At 38.7% G+C, this 24,885-nt stretch overlaps 1 protein-coding gene across 1 annotated transcript; it reads left to right on the forward strand.

Annotated features, from left to right (window-relative positions):
- The first annotated feature begins 794 nt into the window (after positions 1 to 794).
- On the forward strand, positions 795 to 24,256 carry LOC139143859 (serine-rich adhesin for platelets-like). Its single transcript, XM_070714440.1, has 11 exons — positions 795 to 1,166; positions 4,357 to 4,899; positions 5,346 to 5,438; positions 6,067 to 6,170; positions 7,627 to 7,688; positions 9,272 to 9,501; positions 17,942 to 18,107; positions 18,480 to 18,677; positions 19,410 to 19,764; positions 20,744 to 20,791; positions 21,620 to 24,256. The coding sequence occupies exons 1-11, from the start codon at positions 1,103 to 1,105 to the stop codon at positions 21,650 to 21,652; spliced, it is 1,896 nt and encodes a 631-aa protein (XP_070570541.1). The 5' UTR covers positions 795 to 1,102; the 3' UTR covers positions 21,653 to 24,256.
- The last annotated feature ends 629 nt before the right edge of the window (positions 24,257 to 24,885 follow it).

Consider the following 24,885-nt stretch of genomic DNA (forward strand, 5'->3'; position numbering starts at 1 on the left):
TGTCACCCTGTTGCTATAGCATCTTCTCTACCCCCATTCCATCGCTGGGAAGTGTTCCTGCAAGCACAGCCATGGTTTACACAACTGAGCGCGATTCTAATCTGACCTCGAGGTCATTTGCATTTACCCTGAGTCAGTACATGCCATTACGGAATGAAAAATTACATGTAGTTAACGCTAACGGAGGTCACGCCACGAACCTGTTTGGATAGGTTGAAGAAATTTTCCTGCTCACAATAAAATTGATTAGAATCCATGATGTCGCGAAACATCTCTACGGAAATTGACTTCTTGTGAGGATGTCATTGGGGTAGGAAAGGAAGAAGAGCGACAACTATAGAACTGGTGCATGTCCCCGCCTTATCAAAAGTAAAATGCACAAAGAATAATCTGTTGGCATTATCAGGATATTATCCTGCTTTATCCACCAGGTGATATATGATCTACATAGCGAACGTGACTTCGTGGCTAAATGAGGGGAACAATTTTTGCCCTTGTAAAGCGTCACGCAAAATTTTCCAGAGTAAATTCATCTAGCACATTCGCAGGTACTCGTTGAGTCTTCCGCGAGTACCGCAGGTTTTTTTTTTCAAAGGTGTGTCTTGCAGAGTTTAATATAAAAATGAATTTGGTCAGTTTGCGCCAGTCGCATTGTTGCTCTGAAGGGGTAAATAATGTGATAGCCTTTAGGTGAACTGCATACAGAAATAAAAGGAAGTTTCTTTCGTGGGGTCAGCGTCTATTTATTTATCGTTTATCAATTATGACGTTATGGACGCAACGCACACGTCATGGAATGTAAGTGAACCTTGATACCGGAGGAGTGTCTACAGTTTACTGCGCACACGGTACATACGGCGTACTTCTCACGATATAGGGTGGCGACTGGTTGACCGATGACCAGCCATAGCGATGAACTGCTGGCTTCCAGACGACGGCGCTATCAACTGTCATCGGACTTCAATTTGAACGTTGTCTGATGCGTCTTGGAGAATACTTATCTGTGTATATATGCAAGGACCTCATCCTACATGTAGCTGACGTAGGTTTTTCACAACAGCGCGATACTTTAGGCGACAGTGCGACACTTTAGATCGAAGCAATGTCTTGTTTTCCGCTAACCCGGCGTTTGACGGTCGTGCTGCTGATAGTTCTCGCATTACAAGGTAAGAATAAACCTCACCGCACACATGTTACACGACTCGTTAACCTGCTTTGCGTCGGCCAATCTAGACGAAAATCTTCAAGAGCCGTCGAGTTGAACACAGGATGACGTCGCAGTACCAAAGGAAACGATTTGTTTGAAGGGAAGCCTTCAACTTTGCCTTGCCTTCGCACAGTGTCCTCAGATAACCTTTAATCCGATAACCAGGCGGCCATTTTGTTTGATAACTTTTAAAAAATGCTTTACCTTTTGCGTGTCAATATTTTGGTAACACGTTGTCCAACCGGGAATTTTGTAATCTGCCTCGACCATTTTTTAATCTCAGACTACCAAATGTAGCCAACAGAGGCACTAAATACCCAATTTCGGATTTTTTGAACGGTAATCCACAAAACTCGCGTTCTAAAATTAATCGACGTTAATGCCCGTATTAGTCGACATAAGCTTATATAAGGGGCGACGTCAAAAGTTCAATGAAGGATAAAAAACTTAATTCTTTTAGTTTGGGGGTGGGGGGGTTTTGACCTAAAAAAGTTTCTATCCTACAAATCGATTTAAGGTAAAAATTGCCAGGGAAATGAATATTTTGAAAAAATAGAGCAGAAATGCACACTTTCGTGTTGAAGCCAGCGGAGGGAGTTGTTTTAACAAGGTGCAGAGCTGCACCTGGCCTAGTTAGTGTAACCTGGTTAGTGTAAACAATGCAGGCTGTTGGCCTCTGTTGCACCATAGACGGTAGTTTCTCTACTGTCTATATGGTTGCACTCGGAATTTATAATTGTATTTTGCTACATTTCTGGTGCACGTGTAGTCCGCCTGAATGGAGTAGTGTGAACTGAGTTGTTACAACCACCAGGACAGTTGAGATAGTTTTTATACCTCTGGAAGGAGAAACCTGGACTTTATTGTTGTTGTTCTTGTTCATTCATTGTTAGTATGTTGTATTTATATTTGATGAAACACAAAGTGTGTTCCCAATCTTAAGCCCCACTAGCTTTATCTTTTAGCATTATTTTTATGATTTTACTTTCAAACTAAAATAAGTTGGTGACAATGTAGTCATTTAGGTCTGTGTACACACTTATAACTACCTGCCGGGGCTATATATGCAATTTTGAACAAGATAAGATTACACTGCGATTAAATGTTCACCCAAACATTAAATCACAGCTCTAGCCCCATGCAGAAAAGCTAAAACCTTGATACTATGCATATCTGCACTGAAATCTTCATATAAACTGCACAGAGTAGTCCAAATTGTAATGCATAGGGGTGAATGTTTTCAACTGTGACACTGTATGTTGTGATCCTTTTTAATATTACCAATTTTTGAAAATGCCAGGAAATCAAAAGGACCGTTAAAATTTTAATTTACATGTGAAATGTTTCTGAAAGGAATGGTTTCCTAATGCAGTAAAAGTTCATATCTCTTCAGAGGGTAGATTTCAGAAAGGAGAGAATAGGTAGATAATTTGAGGTCAACAAATTTCAAGAGTTACAGCTAGTGGGGCTTTAACGATGCATTACTTTATTTCACCCCTAAATTGACTGATCCTTAGCTTTGCTTTACATAGAAAGAGCCTGGCAACAGGTTCAATATAAGTCAATTAAGTTTCTAGGGGGGTGGGGGGGTTTGGGGAGAAACTAAGGGAATTAAGTTTTTTATCCTACATTGAACTTTTGACGTCGCCCCTAAGGAACATTCTAACATTTATAGGGAAATACATTGGTTGATCACGAAATACATGATTTGCTTTAATACCAATACATTAGTGTTATTCATCGATCAAATGCTGATCAACTATTTCGTTTTTGAAAAATGGGATGACACTAGAACATTGGCCGTTTTCAAATTGACCCGCAGTTTTTGTAGTGTGTTATGAATATCCAGGCTGGAAGTGCTTAAACCACTCCTAGTAATCGAGCTGTGTATTGAAGTGAGTTCAGTATCTAGCTGGAGTCAACATTTCTAGGCTTACATGTAGCTGGCTCATCCAAATGATTGAATGGACAGTACAGCTGGGCTGAATTCAGTGGTTGAATTGTACACGTTGAGCCAAGGGGTGCATACCTGCAACGCCAAACCCGTCGGGAACGTGATCTTGGATTATGTCGAGGTTTTGTCAACATCAACCTACAGTAAGGCTTCTTCGTGACTGCGGGGACGTCAGTCGCTGTGACTACATCAATGGTACCAGTAATCCCAACTCCCAACCTCCAATTCCGTTCGGCTTCCCTAAACAGATCGACAGCAGCCAAAACATTTGAATTATTTGCTGATTCCGTTCAATTTATTTGCTGATTCCGTTCAATTTTTCGATCAACACAATTTCATGTGACATTCTTAAACCAGAGTCCAGTCGAAAATGTTCTTATGAACATTGTTTTCCGGTTCAAAATACGTGAGCCGTAAAGCCACTCAACAAGTCTGACTTGGAAATCGTCAATGGTGGTTAAAATTTCTAAAAAGCGACTCACACCATAATGGAATTCAATGGAACAATTCTCTTCAGTTTTTTGCCCACCGATTTGAAACAAGTTTAATCAAACGCTGAATTGAATGCGTCAGGAAATTGCCCCGCACACGGCCTTGGCCATTTCTGATCAGACAGTGTTGCAATGCATGATGGCCGCGGTTTTGGACTTTGTCCCTAAATCTTGCAGGTAATGCCGTTGAGGCCATAAAGCCAGCCGTAGTCCTGCGGGCATTTTATACTTACAACAACATGCATCAATTGTTACAGCTTCATTCTTGACATGAAAGCACTAAATTTGTGAGGAAAAAAGATCGGAGCCCGAGAGCTTTGTCGGCGCACATCTGCGGAATGTTAAACGGTTCATGGTGCTTTATGTATGGACCTACGAACACATCAAATTGCCCAAGGTGTTTTCACTCACGCGGCTAAAATAGAATTGTTTACAAACTCGCAAAAACAAAAAAACTCTTGCAGATCAATCGTTGAAAGAAAAATCTATGTCATTATTTCTCCTCAACAGCAAAGACAGCGGCATGGCAGCTTTCTAAAACATCGATGATTATTTTGCTATTGCCAGTGACGTCATTTCAATGTCATCGCTGAGATACTTCTTTAGTCCAGTACCGTTATGCTAATCCTTTGTTTTCACCATGCCGCCATGTATCGATAGTTTAACGCACCTTAAAATGACAGGTTGTCAACCTGATTCCACAGGCAAGACGGCTAACCGTCTGGATAAAAGGTCACCTGGTATACCAAAACTGCCGCCGGGAAACACAACTTCAGAAGAGAGTGGCTCGGGAGAATTTACAACGTTGTTTGCATCAACGACACTTGAAGATGAAACTGCCTCAACCATTCCTGACGACGGAACAACGGATGGTCCGTTAACATCAGCTGACGCCACAACTATTCCATATGGCAAAAGCACGCTCGTGCCATCGACAACGGCTCTAGAAGTCAGCAGCACCGGAAAACGCGAACCAACGGGCATCAGAGAAACTGAAGCTTACACGAGAACATCAAAAAGCTATCCGGGAACATCAAAGAGCTATCCGGGAACATCAAAGACTTATCCCGGAACATCAAAGACTTATCCCGGAACATCAAAGACTTATCCCGGAACATCAAAGACTTCTTCGGGAACATCAGAGACTTCTCCGGAAACATCAGTGACCATGAAAGCTTCACCAAAACCAAGTGCAAGTGATCCACTGCAAAGTACCAGCATCTCAACTACGGTGAAAATGTCCACAGGTGGGAGAAATTGTGGCAAATGGAGAGAGAGAGAGAGAGAGAGAGAGAGAGAGAGAGAGAGAGAGAGAGAGAGAGAGAGAGAGAGTGTGTGTGTGTGTGTGTGTGTGTGTGTAAATGTTATTAAATATTGAAACTGATTCACGAGTTTATGCGGCTTTCTCTAGAAAACAATACGAGAACTTTAAAGCACTTTAGGAATAAAGCGATTCTCATCAAACCAATACGAGTTGCTTGGGCCTTGAGTCCCGTCCTATTTGTTCGATCCTTCTAATAAGCTCTTTTAAAAGTGTTATCATGCAAGCACTTTCGAAATATTTATGTCCATAAACACACTGTAGGTCTATGGTAAGATGCAGCGCACACGATTCTGAGCAGTACAGATTGCATTAATGTTATTGTCACCATGCTTCTTCAGTGATATATCTTTGATTATATTCTTACACCAGAAACGAGCAGCTCCACTGGGACGACGGTACCCCCCGTATCGACAACACGGAGTCCCTTCTACGGAACTATTCCCGAAGATGAAGAGCCGACATGTATGTATTCTTATTTTTGTGCAGACGCTTTGTGCCAATCACTCTTTGATAGTCAGAGTCTAAACTCGCTGAAGTTATCTTTCCTTCTCATATCACTGGCCGTGGTAACTTCAATTCAAAATATTGCACAGCTGTAGCTCGTTTTTTGGGAGCAATTGTGGAAAATTAAGAACATCAAGGACTTCCATTTGTCTAATCGATGACTTTTGAATGGGAGGTATCTATGATTTGACCGTAAAGTGAAATGTAAACGTGATCTTCTTCACTGAGCAATAATTTAGTTTAGTTAATGTACCCTGTGCACACAAACTTTTAAGGTCATCGACGTGCTCGGCTTGGTAACCGTAATTGTGATAGGCGCTAACAAATAGTCTAAGAGCACCTGGTGCAAATCCAGAGGATAGATTCACCCCACAGGTCCTGTTTGTGTATAGCCACAAATCATTACTGCTTAGCGCTCACAATCATCAGTGAAAGTAAAGTTACTGACATATTCCAGAGAAACTTGTAAATTTCCCTCCGCAGAGGGCGACGCCTTATCTTGCTATCTGTTTGCATTTCTAGGCAGATTTTTAAAAATTGAGCAAAATAAACATGAAGTGACGCACTTTTCTCCTTTTTTTGACAGTTTCTTCTCCCCCGGAGAAGATTTATCAATATAGTATGAGGTTAGATGTTGACATGGCTGACTATGTAAACATGGATGACTTTATCGACGACTTTAACGAGACTGTGAGTAAACGGAGATGTTTTTCTTAATGGTGGACAATTGTAGCATCTTAGCAATAGCCATAGATATTCATGGCTATAGGTAGACCTTTATGAACAGATATTTATGAATTAATTTGCACGGATATTGTCCTGAAATTCGAGAAGTATCCTTCTAAAAGCTACTTAATTCGGCCATTTCACCTATCGTGTCATTTTCCTTCCACAACAAGATAATGAGTTTTCCCCAGTTTTTTGAGTGGTGTGGTTGTAAGCCTAATCCATTAGCAGCGGTTAAAGGGGCAGTCCTCAATCCCTGATTTTCGGATTAGTGGTTGCTGACACTGTCATTGAGTACTTGCATGATATTAGCCCTTTGTTTTCCAGTGAAATTTTTGTCAAGTTAGTCAATTTACTGTTAGATAAAACTGATAAATGACCTGCCTCTTTAACCCTTTGAGCGCCAAAGTCAATTTTTGTCACCTTTAGAAAATATACTCCAGTCATTTTTTTCAGAGTTTCGTCATAATTTTGATAACCAACTGTAGTCAATGAAATGTGATGTCCATTTGGTCCAAAAGTATAAAAAAAATTACAGAAAAATTCATAAACAATTACAGCACTCAAAGGCCTACTTAGCTGCAACTTTTTTGCATTATAACCATGAGTTGAATTTCAAACTAAAATTGTAGTAGAATACGCCCATAGGGATATAGGCCTATATCCGGATTCACTAATTTTCATAATTTCGTTTTGGTGTTCCGCGTTTTGGGGGCTCATTTTAAGACTCTAAGAGTCGGGTAAACGTTTTACTGTCATAATTTTTTCGAAAGTCAAAACTTTAATATTTCCTTATTGAGTTAACAAGGGTATTGCTGCCGTTTTGAATTTCAAATATCAGTATATATTCTGGTACGTGAACTTTGCATATTGACCCCTGAGTTTTATTCTTGCTTTGTCAAGTTGTAAGTTTTGTTCAGAAAAGTTTGAGCAAAAGTTTAAATATTTCATTTTAGTACTTCGTTCATCACGCAAATGTTCTCACTTATGGATGTTTACATAAGTACTTCTTAACACAGACAGGTACAGCATATGCAAATTTGAACGAGACAAATGTAAATGGATTCTCCACCATATGGATATGGCCGCCTTCCCAATGCATGTATGCACAAATTGGGACATGGTGCATATGCGCAGTTTAATCCTCGAAGTCTAAAGAAACATGGCGTGATCCATTGAAACTACACGGTATTGCATGCACAACAGTGAAATATTGCATTTTGTCACGTGTATATGATCACTGTTTAAAATTGGCGGGAAAATAACTGTAAAATGAAGTTGTCACTTGCCTTTCCGGTCATTAAGTAATGTTGGTATTCTTCCATCGTTTTACCCACGATGACTTTGTTACGGCCCATTTTATAAACAGCCATTCCACCATGCCCATGATGAGTAAACTCCTGTCTTTCTAAATCTACAGGTGTGCGCAGAGTACAGAGAATTGGCGGTAGACGATTACCTCGGCTGTGACATTGCCGTCGTGTAAGTAACTCTCAGTGCTGATAAAGTTTAACCGTAACCTTATGGCAAAAAGCGTCTCAGAGCATTTTTAGACACTCTGAATTTTTATTAGTACTGTTCTATTCTGCAGCTTGTGAGCTCTCATTTGAAAGGCTGAGGGAAAATTACGTTCGTTCTTAGTATTGTGAAAAACCGAAAATCGCAACGTTGAACAGGTCATGGCGGCCATTTTCAGTTTCCAAATTATCCTCGATAAATTCAAGTACTGTAGTTTGTTCCTGTGATTCATTACTTTGCAAGGTGACACCTGAATTTTATTCGTGATCATGAAAGATCTGGTTTAAAATCACATGAGGAAAATTAGAGCAAAAGTTTAAACATTTCTGTTTCGTTGCGCGTGTGACCTTACTAACGATCAGCTGCAACTTTGATGTATGGTGACGTGATTCGTGTTCTGATGGTGACATGTCATTTCTGGTTCTATTGCTAAATCATGTCCAAAAGCCCTTTGCTTAACTTGTCAACACGTGCAGCTTACACGAACTCACTTGTCAACAACAATATTGAATGGTATATACTATATACGATGAGCTCTGCTTACAGACTAATACTTTTGTATTGAAACATTCTTTCGGTAGAATCAAATTCTTTGTTCTACAGTACCAAAAATAGCGCAAATGCTATCAAAAATTACAGCGAATGTCCCTTTACTCCGTAAGGGCTTCATTAGTTTTAAACTTTAAACTGCAATGTCATGTGCTATGATGCAATACTTCCCCATTTACCCACAGCCTGGCTCCATTACTTTGTGATGTTATTTCAGACTCATGACGCTGCGCAAATGAGCTAACTGTGACATATAAGGTTAGGAAACCGTTGAATCTAAAAACTGGGTGATAAATGTTCCTATCTTGCCACGTGTATGTGTGCGCTATGCTTGAACAAGGTCTGCTGGTGGCTCGCAGAACTATAGAGGATATCAAGTTAGTTGATAAATTTCGTTGACTTATCAAAGGCACTCTCTGATTGGCTCCCGGGCCGTTTTATCGGCGCTGGACATGCACTATACATTTACCAGTCGAGAGTAGTACTGTAACATCATAGACTTAGTTTAACCCTTTCACCACCATGGTTTGTCCCAAATCCATTGTTTTCTATGGTAAAGTTGGACCTGTATACAGGGAACTGGGGGTGAAAGGGTTAAACCAACCACGGCCTCTTCGCTGTAAGACCATCGACTTTGCCGCAAAGAGGCCGGCGGTTTGCGACGATATCGGCGACGCACATAGCAGTTAACTGTAATCGCCGCCGACAGCCTACCCAGCATGAGCGAGTTCTAGTAGACGGCGTAACAAATATAGGCAGGAGGTATATCGCTTGTAACAATGTGTGGAACTGGTTGACAATGTGAATTTGCCCGCAGTCCGGGCGAACAGCTCTTTTCAAGGAATTCTCACCATATTCTTCCACCCAGGAACTTAAACAAAACTTACTAAAGTTAGAAACAAGCACGGTCGTTAGCAAAACCGTAAATTCTAAATCAGATATATAACATAGAGAACTGACTCGGTATAAATGCCGGCTTTATTACATATTTTCTACAGGGAACAAACTGAAGTCTTCGCCATGCGAGTTCGTCGAACAGAAAAAATAGAAGATGTTTCGGTAGAGTACGACATAAAATTCCTTGCTGAAAGTGACATAGCTGAGAGCGGAGCCGAGGAACTGTACACCGAAACGGGCATAAGTGATAAAATAGCAGACGAAACTCTCTCGGAGAAGTTTGTTGTGACAGAGGAACCGTGCACCGGATCCGGATCGCAACGTTGTGAAGGTAGGTCTCCCTTTATAGGGAAAATGAATAAAAAATGTCAATGATCATTTCATATTGTAGATCGTAGTTCCATTTTTGATGGAGCAAGTCGAGTCATATGAAGTTCGGACTGTACAAGCGTGACAGATGTGTGTGACTGTGTTGTGGAAACACCTTCATGTCGGGACTAAAATAAAACCGTCAGTTACGTCACACCAGTGCACATTACGTACACAATTTTTTTTCGACCAGTGCTGAATCACAGACGAGATGAAAAAGTGTATTTTTAGAGACAAAGCTGTTGTCTTCGGCTTAATTTTTGTGAAACTGATTTTGTGTTGTCTGAGAGTTATATTGTGTTTCATTGTTCAAATCAGAACCGTGAAGCGTAATAAATAGAGGAGGTCGACAAAACACAAACTTGCCCAAGCCAGTGTAAATACAGTGAACAGTGATTACATGATATAATGTCGATTTAAGGTAGTACTCGTCTCAGTAAATCATTGCCTTTCGACATCAAGAAAAATCAGTGGTCCTCTGCAAAATTTATTACTAAAGAAACAACTTCCCTAAAATTTTTCTGATACTTGAAATTCAAAATGTCCGCCATCCCTTTGTTACCTCATCGGGGAAAAATTAAATTTTTCGATCTTCTTTAAACTTTAGTTTCTCGATGAGCTTAAAAATGAACCCCACAAGTGGTAGACAAGGCGGTATCGTTGAAGTCTGGGAGCTCAGGTGCGCTTTCTACCTCAAATGAGAGTGATAGTAAGTGAGAAAAATGGCGGTTTCAGAAAGTGTTAACAGCGAACGCGTACAGTTTAGCGAGGTTTAATTATATAATGCCTCATATCTGGACTCCTTGAGCTCAGGGGCAGTCCACAAAGTTGTTTGTGAAATACCCGTTCTCAGGCGAATTCTGGAAGGGCGGGTATTTTTCCGTATCGGCGGGCGGAGAACGGGCAAGAGAGCAGTTTCTTTATTCATTACCTTAGGGACGATTCAGAATTTACTTCCAGGGGGAGGGTGGAGATTTTCTATTTTCTCGGTGATTTTTTTCCATGGCCCCCCCTAGTAAATTATAGAAAAAATCTATGGCCCCCCCCTCATCTTTCCTGTTTTTTTTCCATGCCCCCCCCCCCAATATATACATGCATGCTTATACGGTACATTATAGACATATCTAGTCTAACAAGTTGCAGGAACTGTAGGGCCTAGTGGACATTAATCGATGATATAACAAATCATTTCAGGGTTATGTGACTATAAAAAGAATGATTTGCAGGGACTGCAAGTGGCACACTTTTGGAAAGGGTAGCAATAAACATATCTGGTTGTAAATTTCTAAAGAAAAGTTAATTACTAAATATGAATACTTTTTTCGTTATGTCTCACTGATACATATGATGCACACAAAGACAAGCAAAGATGTCAGTTAGAAATGGTGAACAGAAAATCAGAGGAGCAGATAATTGGCAAAGTGATATATATCTTGAAGTTTAATGGTACATCATTTGCAGATATCCAGATATTTCTGGAAAGTGAGATGTACATGTACATGCACACGTTCAGCATACATTTTCATTTGATGATGCTGAATATTTGCAGACTCACGGTGAAAGTTTTAAACATTAGGAATTAAATTGGTGAAAGCCAACTTGTTTTTAATTTTCTCTTTTTTTTCTAATTTGGTTATCATAAAACCAAGTAGCTGCCACTGAAAGCAAAAATGCTGAGGAATATTTTAGAACATTTCTTGGACAAAACACCTTATCCAAAACATGAATTCACATTTTATTCTGCTCATTCCATTCACAATCCAATGTTCATATTAAAATGCAGACAACCCTGTGCAAGTCAAAATTCACATTTTGTCAGCAGTATTTTTCAAAATGACAGAGCATGCATTTTTCAATTTTTTTAACAAACTTTAATTTTAAAATAGTCATGATGCGCATGTTTTCAGATGACACGAAACAATAAATGTTAATTTGTTTTTTTGCCTTTTCTGCCAGCCGCCACTGTGAAATCTTTGATTATACATATCAGAATGAATGGGACACAAAAGTGTTAGTATCAATACACAATGTGTAAGCCTATCCACATTTCTCCTAGCCTCATACACACTGAGATCACTTCTTGGACTACAGCAAATTTCTTGTGTACATAATATGTCAACAATCCGACACCATAGCATTGGCGCAGTGCCACATGATCTTCTGGATGCGCATACAGGATTATTGGAAAATCAACCCTTTTGTAAATTTTTCACCATATATTTTTGACAGTAATACATAATATTTTTATTTTCAACATTAAAAACTATTCGCTGAAAAGCACCTTGAAGATGAGACGGCCATAAATTTATTTCAAAAAGTTTATAGTAGATGTAAGCACTGTAAAAAGTTATGTAGAACATTTAAAAAATTTAGAAAGGGTAAAATTGATGAGAATGAAACAGAGAAAAAAGGAGCAGAAAAGAAGAGTAGCAGTAGCAGTAGTTTACTCAAAGGATGAAGTTGGTGTATATTTGGGGTAAAAAACCTCAATTTTTGTATTAATGATAAAAATTTATTTAAGTCAAAATTTAGACAGTATGTTCTGAAATGTAATATTTCACTTGAAAGGAGAGTATTCATGTAGAAAAAACAACATTTTATTTGGCATTATCCATCCTCATTTTAAATTGTAGGGGTTTACAATGTAAAGACTGACACTAATAATTGATTAAAATCATGATCAGCAAAATTAAAATGCCTCTTATTCAAAATGCCTCTTATTAAAAATGTAAGAGCTTTATTGCCAAACAAAACCAATTGATAGTTGTTGTGTTATATAGCATTTAAAAAACATAATGTGAAATTTCAGAAAATTTGACCAAGCCGGAGTGGAGTTAAATTCTTTGGAAATTTTGAAATTGGGAGGCAAAAGAAGCCAAGAAATCGGGTGATTTGCATACATTTGCATAAATTAACACTTCTTTATCATGCAACTTTCAACTGCTTTACAAGCTACAAGGTAAACCCAACCTTAAAAAGACATTTGCTGTAATTTTTAGCATTTGTTCAATGTTCATCTCTGTGTATCAGCATTTGTTTGTTATTCTATCACTACATAGAACACCCAATGCTGTATTTAGCAACATACCTGTGTGAACATAAATGACCATTGTTATTGTTGATAAATGAATTCTAGTCTGGACTTGATCTGAGATCTCTGTATGGTTTGTATTGACATGCTAAATACTGGACATTTCATAACGCTTCAGGGAGGAGAACAAGATACTGCTATAGATGCATAAAACAAACCACTGTGAATATTACCGAATTTGGCAGCTAAAGGAGTTTAACTAAACATGTTGAGTTTATCTGTCACCCAGGTAGCGTCTATGGTTCTCTTTTGTAGAGATCAGAAATTCTGGGCAAATATTGAATTGATGTTTTTTTCCATGGCCCCCCCTAAAAGATTGTGGTATTGTTGTCTGGCCCCCCCCCCCCTAAATTTTCTTGGGAAAAATGGGTGGCCCCCCCCCGAAAATCCTCCACCCCCCTGGAAGTAAATTTTGAATCGTCCCTTAGCGAACTGAGAAATTCCATTCTACTGTTCGGCGACCAACTTCTGAAAAACCCCAAGGGATTGGCAGAGAGTGCGATCGGTTATTTTTTTGAGGTTTGCCTGTGGGCAGGGGAAAAGCACATGGCGTAGAGATTGCAGAGGGAACTGTTGTGATGGGGAGAAAGAGAAACTAGGGGATTTCCGGACAGGCGTTTTAAGAGGGAAACACTGTTGGGCGGGAGAGGATATTTTTAAATCGTAGCGGGAGGGCAGTTACGAACAGCTACTATCCCCCCTAAATTTTAATTTTGGTCAAAAACGTGAGAATAACATATTTCTATGTAACATATAAAATACCTATGAATACGAATTTCTCCATATCGGCTAGTTTGCTGCCCAATGCCGAGTCTGTTGGCTTATTATTCTCCTGACCGAATAATCTCAAGGAGTAAACTTTAGGAAACTCACGCGTTGATATCGGTGTGATCGAGTAGCAGAGAGACCGAACGGGCAACCCACAGTGACATACCGTGGCTTCGTCCTTGCCCTGGCATAATACCGATGGTGCACCATGAGCGCTTACAGAGTGCGAGAAATAAAACGGTTGCTACAAAAACACACAGCGGCGATTGCACAACTGATTTAGTTCCTGGTCTGCAACGCATCACAGCCAAACGTCGGGCCATTACAGTGGGCTAAGCTGTCTCAATGTAACGTATTATAGGCTTAAGCATGGTTTGAGTTCATTCTTCATTGCATCAAGATATTTCATGATATCAAGAAACACCAAAAAGGGCAACCTTGTTCCCTAGGCATGCTGAAAGGGGGACCGGAATGTGTATATCTAATGCATAGGACACTGGTGCTGACAGATGCTGTGTATTTCCGCAATGAGTAATAATTAACCCAAACATATTATACTGATCAAATACCTGAATATATGTAATCTCGTTTAGGTGTACTAAAGCTACATTACATCCAATTGTGTTCTCATTGAGACCATCATCTAAATCCCCCGTCAATAGAATATTTATAGTTTTGTGGACATTAGTTTTCCATGGGCAAAGAAATGCCCCTGCCTTGCTGAAATAGACTCAGATTGTTTTTTTTTGCGCTTCAAAATGACTTCAAAAACTGTTCAATGGCTTCAAGTTGTTCTTTCTCGCGTAAATAGCGTCTGATACTTATCCTTTTACATGTAATAACGGACTACCCTGCGCATTTGTCCTCGGACAAACGCGACGAACTGAAACTGTAACAATTGCAGGCGAATTTTGCTGGCCAATTTTAAGTGGTTCTCAGTAAGCGCGGCTTAATATGTAGCATGGCTCAAACACGCAAAATCGATGACCGTACTATGATGACACCGATAACTCTTCATGTTATCTTCACGGGGATGGCTTTCTTGTTAATCATAAGCCACTTAACATCATTAGAATGCCATAATGCACGTTTAAACAAATGTCAGTACCCGATAACTGTACAACTTTTATTTCAAATTATGCTGCCAGTGTATGATTCGTTTTAACGGATTTATTTAGATAATGTGCTAACTCTGACTACTCCAACCTTACCGTCGTGACGGTTTTAAAAAATCATCTGTAAGTTTACTTGGTCTCTATTCGACAACTAAACCCATTAGGGGAGAACTATTTGATTTTGGGGGGGGGGGTATGGAGGAAATGGGTATGGGAGCAATTTTTTTTCCTGTCACAGTGACAGCAATTTTTTTTTCTACTGTCAGAGCTGCATCATTTTTTTTTTTCAAATGGAGTAGCAATGCAAATTTTTTTTTCTTTGTCATCAAGTTTGTGATGCGTTGTATATAAGGGAGCCGTCATTATTTACCGCCTGAAACTCAGAATTTCAAGTGACACCCCCCCCCTTCATCAACCATGATGAATTTGAGTAACTCCCCTCTCTAACTCTGAAATTTTGACTGATCCCCCCCACTTAGAAAAGTTAAATACAAATACATGTATTTGTAAATTTACAAAATACAGCAATTTAACAGTAAAGACCTTTGAAATCCTGATGTACTCTGCTAGACTATCATCAGTTATCTCATGATGGTTCAAAAAAGGTGAACCCATCAAAATGAAATTGCAAGTCACAATAAAATAAAGATATAAAAGCTCACGCAGTATCTAACCATATAGTATATTGTTTAATTGGATGGGTATTATGACAAGGTTTTCACTAGGATATCTGACCGGGCAGAATTTGAAAGTACAGGGGGAGAACATGTGAGAGGCTTAGGGGGAAAGTGTCACAGGGGCTTTCCCCTATCTTGCATGGAAAGTTTAAGATATGATGTGTGTGCAATGGTGCAGTCTGGTGCGATCTGAGAGGTGTTTTTTAATTTTTTTTTTACTAAGTGAAACTGTTAGAACCCTTAAGGGGGAGAGCACGAGAGGGGGTTTCCCCCTCTCGTATTGGAAATTTTGGGAAATTGATGTGTTTAATGGTGCAATCTGAGAGGAGTTTCAGGTTATCTTGCATTTGGTAAAACTGTTTGAAAATGACATTGAACACTGCAATATTTTTTACATTTTATGCATCATCAGTGTTTGTGTCACAATATTCAACAACCAAACAATGACAATACAATTTGTGAAAAACAGTTCTGTTTGCCAGAGACTGAAGATAAATAAATATACAGGAACGGAAAATTTTTGACCTTCTTGTGTCATTTCTCCAGCTGCCAGCTTCTAATGAAAAGCATGAATATGGTATGTTTAACTGTCAAAATGGTCATTGAACTGAGGTAAATGAAAACATGTCTCTGTGATAATAAAGGATGAATTCACAACAGTTCAGTTTTGTCCTAGATCCTGTGAAAATTTTGAGAAATTGATGTGCGCCACGGTGCAGTGTAGTGCAATCCGATAGGTATTTTAAATTTGTCTTGTACCAGTAACACTGTTAGAAGAGCCAAGGGGGGGGGAGGGAGAGCACGAGAGGGGGTGCCCCCCTCTCGCATTGAAAATTTTGAGAAATGGATGTGTGCAATGGTGCAATCTGAGATGTGTTTTAATTTATTTCGCCAAAATAAATTGAGTAACCCGTCCCCCTTCTTCCTCTCCACATTTTGAGTAACGCCCCTGAAGTTTTCAATTTTTTAGTGACCCTCTCCCTTGTATTTCATTACATTTGTTGTTCCTCAATTTTTCATTGTCAACTTCTACATCTTCCTAATATATTATATTGAGAGAATACTATATTGATTTTAACACTAGTTTAGGGGCAACATCAAAAGTTCAATATAATAAATCTAACTTAATTGCTTAAGTTTGGCCTCAGACCCCCCCCACCCCCCTTCTAACTTAACTGACCTAAAATTGAAAAACAATGCGGACTCATACCCTGTACTAATTCTTACAAACGACGTACCAATGTACCATTGAATTAAATAAACATTGAAAACCATCATAAAGTAACAAAAATACGGGTGAATGGATCGGTTTTAGCGTACAAAAACAGCCTTGAAATCGTAAAATTTGCAAAAAGACGTTAAATCGTTTTTGACTGCACAGAAATTAATTTGGCAAAAACCCCCCCACCCCCAAACTTAAGCAATTAAGTTTTTTTTCAAACATCGATCTTTTGACGTCGCCCCTTATTGACTCCTGTCTTGTGTTTTAAAATTTTCACAATTTACAGAAGTCAAAAAGTCCCCTTTAGATAGTGCCTATGCCATTGAGATATTGCAACAGAAATCCTGAAATATGATTTCTTGGGTCAGGAAAGGGAAGGAAAACATTGAGTGCACTGAGGTGTAAGTAGACCTATGTAGTGCATGCTTATATCATAAGTGCTGGGAAAAAAACATAAGAATTGCTTGTGGTAAAAACATTTGCGCCGCCTATGGCGGCGCGCCGGCAAAGAATACATGAGAATAGGATTTCCAAATTTTGCTAATTTCTGGTGCATTGTGACAATTTTTTTTTTCACTTCTGTCTGTTATGACAATTTTTTTTTCTCAGGCCATGACAGGATCAATTTTTTTTTTCTTCTATCTCACCTGGCAACAATTTTTTTTTTCTCAAAATCCTCCATACCCCCCCCAGAAATCAAATGGTTCTCCCCTTAGTTGATGTTTGTCTTTGGAACTCTATCGGCGAAACACGTCTACTAATTCGCTCGGACTCGAATTTTCACTGCGAGCTGATAAGGATTCCTAAATAGCTATGTCATATATGGACTTGCAGACAGCAATACATATCTACAAACAAGCTTACCCACCTAATTTACCTATCTACCTATTATTTACCATAGATAATAGATAGATAGGTCGAGATAGTTAGATGGGTAGATAGATAGATGGTATATAGATACATGCATGCATGCATTACTATTACCATACATACATACATACATACATACATACATACATACATACATACATACATACATACATACATACATACATACATACATACATACATACATACATACATACATACATACGTCTGTCCATGTCACAAACAATACAGGCATTACTAATTAGGGGGTAAATGTTGTGAAAAGAGATGACAACAATCCTGTGAAATTTTGAGTGAACTTTGTATGAATGTATGCTTCCACTGTCGACGGCAAGCAGACAAATCGACCGATAGTTATAGGCAGACATAGACAGCAACAGAACGAAGAGAAATAGTCAAGTAGAAGGAGGAAGATAATAAAAACGACAAAAATGACGTATTTCTGTTTGTCTTTCTGTCTGTCTGTCTGTCTGTCTGTCTGTCTTTCTGTCTGTCTGTCTGTCTGTCTGTCTGTCTGTCTGTCTGTCTGTCTGTCTGTCTGTCTGTATGTATGTATGTATGTATGTATGTATGTATGTATGTATGTATGTATGTATGTATGTATGTATGTATGTAATCGTCTCCATTTCTAATTATTTCAGCGCTGCCTGTCAACTGGTGCCAATACGCAAATTGCGATAGTCCGGGCATGCAACCGACGAATACTTCCGATTCTTGTGTGTGCCAATCAAGCTGCAAGCACGGCTTCTGTAGTGTTCACGAAAATGCGCTGTGTGAACATACGAAGGAAGGGGAGCTTATTTGCTGGTAAGTGTGTGCATGTAAATAGATTACGAAACCCCAGCCACAGTAATCGATAGGAACATGTAATTCCTGATGCATTTACTTATAAGAAGCACATTGCTGGGACAGAAATCTAAAGAAGAGCCTTAATTCCAAAAGGCCAGGCAACACGGAAGAAATGTTCTTTGCTTTACCGCTTTCAAATCGGCTAATTTTGATTTTTTTTCTCTCAAAACGTCTCAAAGTCAACAAACTATTTTCTTGTTGCAAGTATTCCTGTTGTCCAACTTGTGATGTGTGTTGTCGGCAAACGGAGTATAAATTTCTGGGAAGAAATGTTAAAGTTAATCTTTAAAGAGCTCCCCTTACAGTAATATTTGATGTTGTCATTTTCAGGTGCCCATCAAATCATGAATCCTACGGATACGTGAAATGTGAGGCTACCATGCACAGGATAATATTCATTACGTTGTTCTGTGTTTGCATTGCGGCGGTAATTATCATATTCATATTACTGTGTCTGTGGTGTAACCAGAAGAGCGAAACAAAGAAGGCATTAACAGAACATAACAGCAGTGTGCTTGACCCTAACGAGTAAGTTCAACGAAGACTCAATCTTTGTTTCTCAATCTGGGTCTAAATCTTCATTTGTCACAAAAATTCATGCGTGCATGCGTGCTTGCGTGTATGTATGTATGTATGTATGTATGTATGTATGTATGTATGTATGTATGTATGTATGTATGTATGTATGTATGTATGTATGTATGTATGTATGTATGTATGTATGTATGTATGTATGTATGTATGTATGTATGTATGTATGTATGTATGTATGTATGTATGTATGTATGTATGTATGTATGTATGCATACATGCATGCATGCATGCATGTATGTCAGTTTGTATCATCGGAATTTTGAAAAATTAATAAAAGTGAGCGCATATATCAAAACGAACCAAATTAACAGAATAGTATTTGCAATGTTACAAAGTTCAACAACTTTATGCAAATATATGAATGAAAAAATCCCTGGACTGCGTAAAAAATTAGTTCAATTACAACTACGGAGACCACTTTGAAGTCAGGGACCACTTAGAGGTCTTAACATACGTACGTATTTAAGTAGGTAGCTTGTATAGGTAAGTAGCTTAGATAAGTTGCGGTGTGTTCAAGAATATATACATGATCACAGATAGCATACATATGTGTATTATATGCACCCACAGGAATGACGTAAACAAGCATTGACAGAGCCACGTTTAATTCTCTGCATTTTAATCAGTGTTCCATAAAGTCATTATGCCATGTCGCTCTTTCCAAAGGCGCGAAGACGACGTACAATCTCTTGAGGATACTTGGATCAAAACAATTCGGTCTAGGGACTTCGACGACATTTGGAGTGAAGCCTACGAGCAAGGATGGGATTCGCTGACTCATCGTCCACCCTCGTCCGTCAGCGGCACTTCCACAACCAAGAAGAAAGACGGATCGACGTCGAAGAAAGCAAAAAAGTCTGGAGATGAGAAAAGTACCAAAGACGGTGGTAAAAAGAAGAAGAAGTCCCAGGACGAAGAAGACTGGAGAACGTATTATCCCTATGGTATGACAGACAGAGATAGAGATATTGGAATGAATTTCTACAGTAACCAGCGTGATACTGGGCAGGATATGTTTGAGGTAAGACAACAATTTATAATTTCATTTTCTGACAGCAGTAATCAACAGTGCATTTAATGGGGCTTGTCATTTCAAGATTATCATGAGCTAAGGAGTACTCGCTCTAACTTTTTCCAATTCGTGTTTACACCCTACCGCTTGTGGGGACTCATATTGAAGCTCGTGCAGAAATTTGTACACAGTTACCTGTAATCTAAATATGTCCATATATGGTCAAAGGGGCGCCCCTTGGTATTCAAAATGCCAATGTGAGGGCGCTGCTTTAAAAAGCGGCCACCCGCTTAAAAAGTGTGATTGGTTAGATTTTCTCTTGTGGTAACTGTGGCAAAACTGGAAGAGGTGACAGTATACCTTTAAGTGTTTCATTTCCGAGGCGTGCACTATCTCACTATCTTAATCATTTATGAAATTCGATAAGTATATTTGACCGGGGCCACTTTGCCATGACTTGCGTAAATGATTAAGTTAAGGTCATGACCTCTGCAGCATTGTTTTAGTGTCAATGTCCGATAGGAAAAAAACATCCTGGGACGAGGCTCAACGTAGTCAATTTTTGTTCCTCTTTCTAAAAACGAGCAAGTTGGGCTTCAATCCGGTTGTCTGTTGTTGTTGTTTTTTGTGTGGATCAAATAAATAAGTATGCTGAAGATAAGTATCAATGATCGTGTTGCTATCAATATTAACTGATTTACAGCAATTTAGTCTGACCACATCGCCTCAACACTGGCATAATTCTGAGGAAATTTTGAACAACACTAATGGAAGTTCGACATCTCGTGGAAATCTTTGCGAGAGAAAAATTAAAGAAAAAGCCTTTCCAAATACGTGAAAGTAAATATGGCCCTATTCTCTGAGCCGACTTGCGCTATGAAGAATAATACCAATAAATGAGATTACTTACATAAATGAAAGTATCACATTGATTCACTTTAAAACATTGCATCGTCTACATTTTATGATTTCGTCCTGTTCATTTCAGTATGGTTCCAGCCGACCAACAAGTGGTCTATATGAGTCACTGCCCGAGGTGAGTGATCAAATGTCAGGATTATGCAAGTAATTGGATTGACGCAAATAATTTATCGAAACGTTGGAATGTTTCCAATTTTTTCCCTCAATGATTTGTGCAAACCGCACAATGATTGCCATGTAAATTGCGCTGTATTTCAACCTGATTGGACATTAAAAATTACTGGACTAGAATTGGAACAGCTAGCGCAATGATAGATATTGTTTCGACTTTGCATTTAGTTTTTAAATTTAACTACCGGACACTGAGACAGTTGGACAAACTGATTTGCCGTGTCCATAAACATTTCAAAGTATCGACGTTAATAGTTCAAAAGCTAATAGCCGGAATATGTGTAAACTTTAATATTTAGTGTATCGATGCTTGGCCGTGTAAGAAATTACTCGACTCTGATCCTCTGAAATGAAATTCACGTTTAAAATTACACACCTGCTTCGAGAATTAAGCTTCGCTATTTGTTACACTAGCCATGGCGGCTAAAAATGGCAGCCGTAGGAGGTCGTTTTTGTGCGTCAACAGAAGTTGATGAGGTGATCAGGTACACCATTAATCAAGTGGATGGTACAAAGTAGTCGATAATGTTTAGTTTCCTCACTCCCATGTAAAACCAACGAAGAAATCAGATGTTTCGCAAAGTTTACTGAGCTCCTTTTAAAGGCACGTGTTTCGTCCCCAGGTTCTAATTACAATAATATATACACCGTAAAATTCCTTTGTCATTGCTATGGCCATAAGACAGACGAAACAGACCTTCAGGGTTCATAATGTTTATTATAGTTTCCAAAACTAAAAGCTTTGATACTATTCTGTCTGGTCATTTTACAGCACACCATGTCAGACAATTTTTACCGTCTGTAGAAACCAACCCTAGAGGATGACGTCATGCTGGCGTGGTCATCGCACATCACCTGCAATAAATGCTGCATCGTACAAAATTTAAAAGTATTTTCATTTTTCAAAATACTTTTATGAAGAGTTATATTTTCTTGATTTTTTTCAAACTATTTGTAGCGTTACTGTTTATGAATGGTAACCCGATTTAGAATTCTCGCGATGTGCATGAACGAGAAATTCAGATAATCCCACTAGGAGGCGTACAGACTCAAAGAAACGAACTACAGTTTTTTGGGATTATTTACCAATCGTTCTCTGTACATGTTTGATGAAGGCGTGTAAGTGTCAGCCTTGTCTTCTAGCTTATGAGCAGAATTAAGAAATGAACAATTTGATTCTGGACGAAGTATCGTCCAAAGACTGACATAGCTAACTTTGCTGGTGTCAACAGTCCGTTGTAACATGTATATACACTTACACGGGCCTTGGAGCTGTGTTGACAAACCGAATACTGGGATTTTTTACGTGTTTTGGGGAGTGGGGCATGGAACTTTACTTGATACAGAGAACAAAATAAGGGATCAATGTCACGGTCGTAGAGCTGTGATGTTCACGCGCCGGATAGATTCGTCTTTCCCTGCGGAGCCACTGTGCGGCCAACCGATGTCATGTCCTCGTTGGCTCTACGCAATGGGGAGTCTCCATGTGGATGAAGGTGTCAGCCTCCGCGTTGCAAGTATCGAACTTTACAATCAGGTTCCCGGATGTAAAGGGGAAGCAAGCAAGAATAATGCACCGGCACTCGAACTTTGGAAACTTGTTTAAAAATTAATGAATATTTTCTCTTTTTTTCAACTTTATTGGAGGATAAATTACTTCGTCACCTAGGTAACTAAATCATGTGATCGAAAGGTTCACCAAGAGGAAGCCTTTGACATTTGTTTGATTGTTTTTTTTATTACGTTATAAATCCAGCATTTCAGATAAAGTTGTGTATACTCAAATATTTGATATCAAATATAACTGTCAAGAGATCGCTAGCATTTCGTGATATTTAAGCTCGTTTTACTTTTGGCAGCTATTTTGGTTTCATAGTACATGTATTGTACAGTTTTAAGTGTTTGGCCACCTCAGCACCTGTTTTCTTTTGTGGTCGAAGAGTTTCAGCATTTCATGGGTACACCAAGATGACATGTAGTGCGCGATCCGACGATGTCCAGAAATATGCAAGATGTTTAATGAACTAATATTGTAATATTTGTACACCTACGCAATACTCATTAATAATTTTTAGCGTTTTAGTAAATTAGTACCATCGTGTCACGCTTCAACAATGTGATAAAAAATGCAACAAGTGCATGTTTCGATAATTTTGAAACCGCAATACTGACGTCATCAATGACGTCATTTGCTGTATCGTGGTAAGAAAGTCACATCTTTGAACGGTAGGCATGGACATACCCTCGGATGATGTCAATTTTCTCGTCGTATAGCCATAGAAAGGAGTCATCACGCACGATTTGATGTAGTAAGCCAGGAGACAAGCCATGGGTTGTGCACTGAGTACGTGTCAAAATGATTGGTTTGTATACGTCTAGAAATGCACGAAAACGTCCTACAAGTGTTGTCATTTCTTTGAAACTTTTACAAAAGACTTGGAATGAGAACTCTGTTTAAAAAGTATACAAAAAGTGGTTTCACAATACTGGAAATTTATTCTTTTCCGTTAACTGCGAAAAAATGCTGACTCGGCAGTTTTTCTCAGTTCTTTTTGAAAACTCTGAATCATGACATTGTGTTTATCTTTATTGCGTGGTCAGTGATGCTCTTTTTTCTTCCTAAGCTAGATTTCGTCCCGGGGACAGATATTCGGACTTTCGATTTTTACAATTCTTTTCTGATCTACCAAATGTTTTTCGGAAATCGAAAATTTTATTTTCCCTGTAGAGTTCACACAGGGATCATGGCGGCCATTTTGAATTTCAAAAATCAGTAAATTTTAGCTAATTGGTTTCCCGAGTACCAAAATTTGCACGATGATCCCTGATATTAATTTATTTTTGATTTGGTAAGAGAATGGTTGAATGTTTCATTGAGGAAAGTTTGAGCAAAAGTTTAAGTCTTTTACTTTCGAGGCATCTACTACCATAAATTGAAAAGTCACTTTTGCAAGGGAATGTTTTTGAACTCTATGCCACAGGAAATGGCGATGCTTTACTCTTTTTCAGCTTCCTACATGTCTGATGGCTGAAATGTATCATAAAGTAGTTTGAACTGCGCAAACTCAATGGGTATGGTGTATTTCTATGCAATTTACCTCAAGAAGTAAGACGAGAATGCTAGTTTTTCTCATCGTATTTCTTGTCCACTCACTGTACCTTTCAACATATAGGCAATTACAAGGAAAATGGCGACATTTTTACTATTGCATAGTTACTTGCCTTTATGAAAGGAAACAGTTACCAAGACTTTAGTGCAACTGGTGTTATTCTAAACATAACATAACCCGATTTTTAACAATATTTGGTGGTCTGAGAATCCTCATAGCTCTATGCAATTTTATATGGTCGAATAATAAAAATCAGCTTCTGCAAATGCCCTGAGCATTTCAGGAGTTGTGGTACACGAGTCTAAGTCTTTCTTTCTTTTTGCTTGTTAATTCTATAATGCCACCTGCAATATCTTCGCTTGCTATTACATCTGTTGCAGATGTCCTATCGGCTATTTAAAGCTCCACCAGCTGTATCTTTTAGCATTATTTTTATGATTTTACTTTCAAGCTAAAATAAGTTTGTGAGAATGTACTAATTAGGTGTGTGTGTATGACCCGCTGGGACAGTGAACAACTTTGAACAAGATAAATATTACACTGCTATTATATGTTTGCCCAAAGATTAAATCGCAGTACCACGCGGAAAAGCAAGCACCATGGATACAGTGTAATGCATAGGGGTGAATATTTTCAACTGTGACATTGTATGATCTGTTTCCTTTGTAATATTACTTATTTTTGAAAATGGCGGGAAATCAAATGACTGTTAAAATTTGAATTTACTTGACAAGTTTATCACAAAGTAATTGTTTCCTAATGCAGTAAAAACAAATATCCCTTCAGAGGGTAGAATTCAGAGAAAACCAAAAGAGAATAGGAAGATATTTTGAGGGTAACAAATTTCAAGAGTTACAGCTAGTGGGGCTTTAAGCTGTTAGTAGGGTCGACTTACTACTCATCGGCCAGATTATCTGTCTGATCATTA

Source organism: Ptychodera flava, chromosome 11 (genome assembly GCF_041260155.1).
Source record: "Ptychodera flava strain L36383 chromosome 11, AS_Pfla_20210202, whole genome shotgun sequence".
Taxonomy (NCBI): domain Eukaryota; kingdom Metazoa; phylum Hemichordata; class Enteropneusta; family Ptychoderidae; genus Ptychodera; species Ptychodera flava.

What these genes read in the sequence shown, in the direction of transcription:
- LOC139143859 (XM_070714440.1), top strand. Translation starts at nt 1,103, where the DNA reads ATGTCTTGTTTTCCGCTAACCCGGCGTTTGACGGTCGTGCTGCTGATA. An exon ending in TACGGTGAAAATGTCCACAG is followed by an intron (nt 4,900 to 5,345) that starts GTGGGAGAAATT and finishes TTCTTACACCAG; the next exon opens with AAACGAGCAGCTCCACTGGG. An exon ending in GAAGGGGAGCTTATTTGCTG is followed by an intron (nt 18,108 to 18,479) that starts GTAAGTGTGTGC and finishes TGTCATTTTCAG; the next exon opens with GTGCCCATCAAATCATGAAT.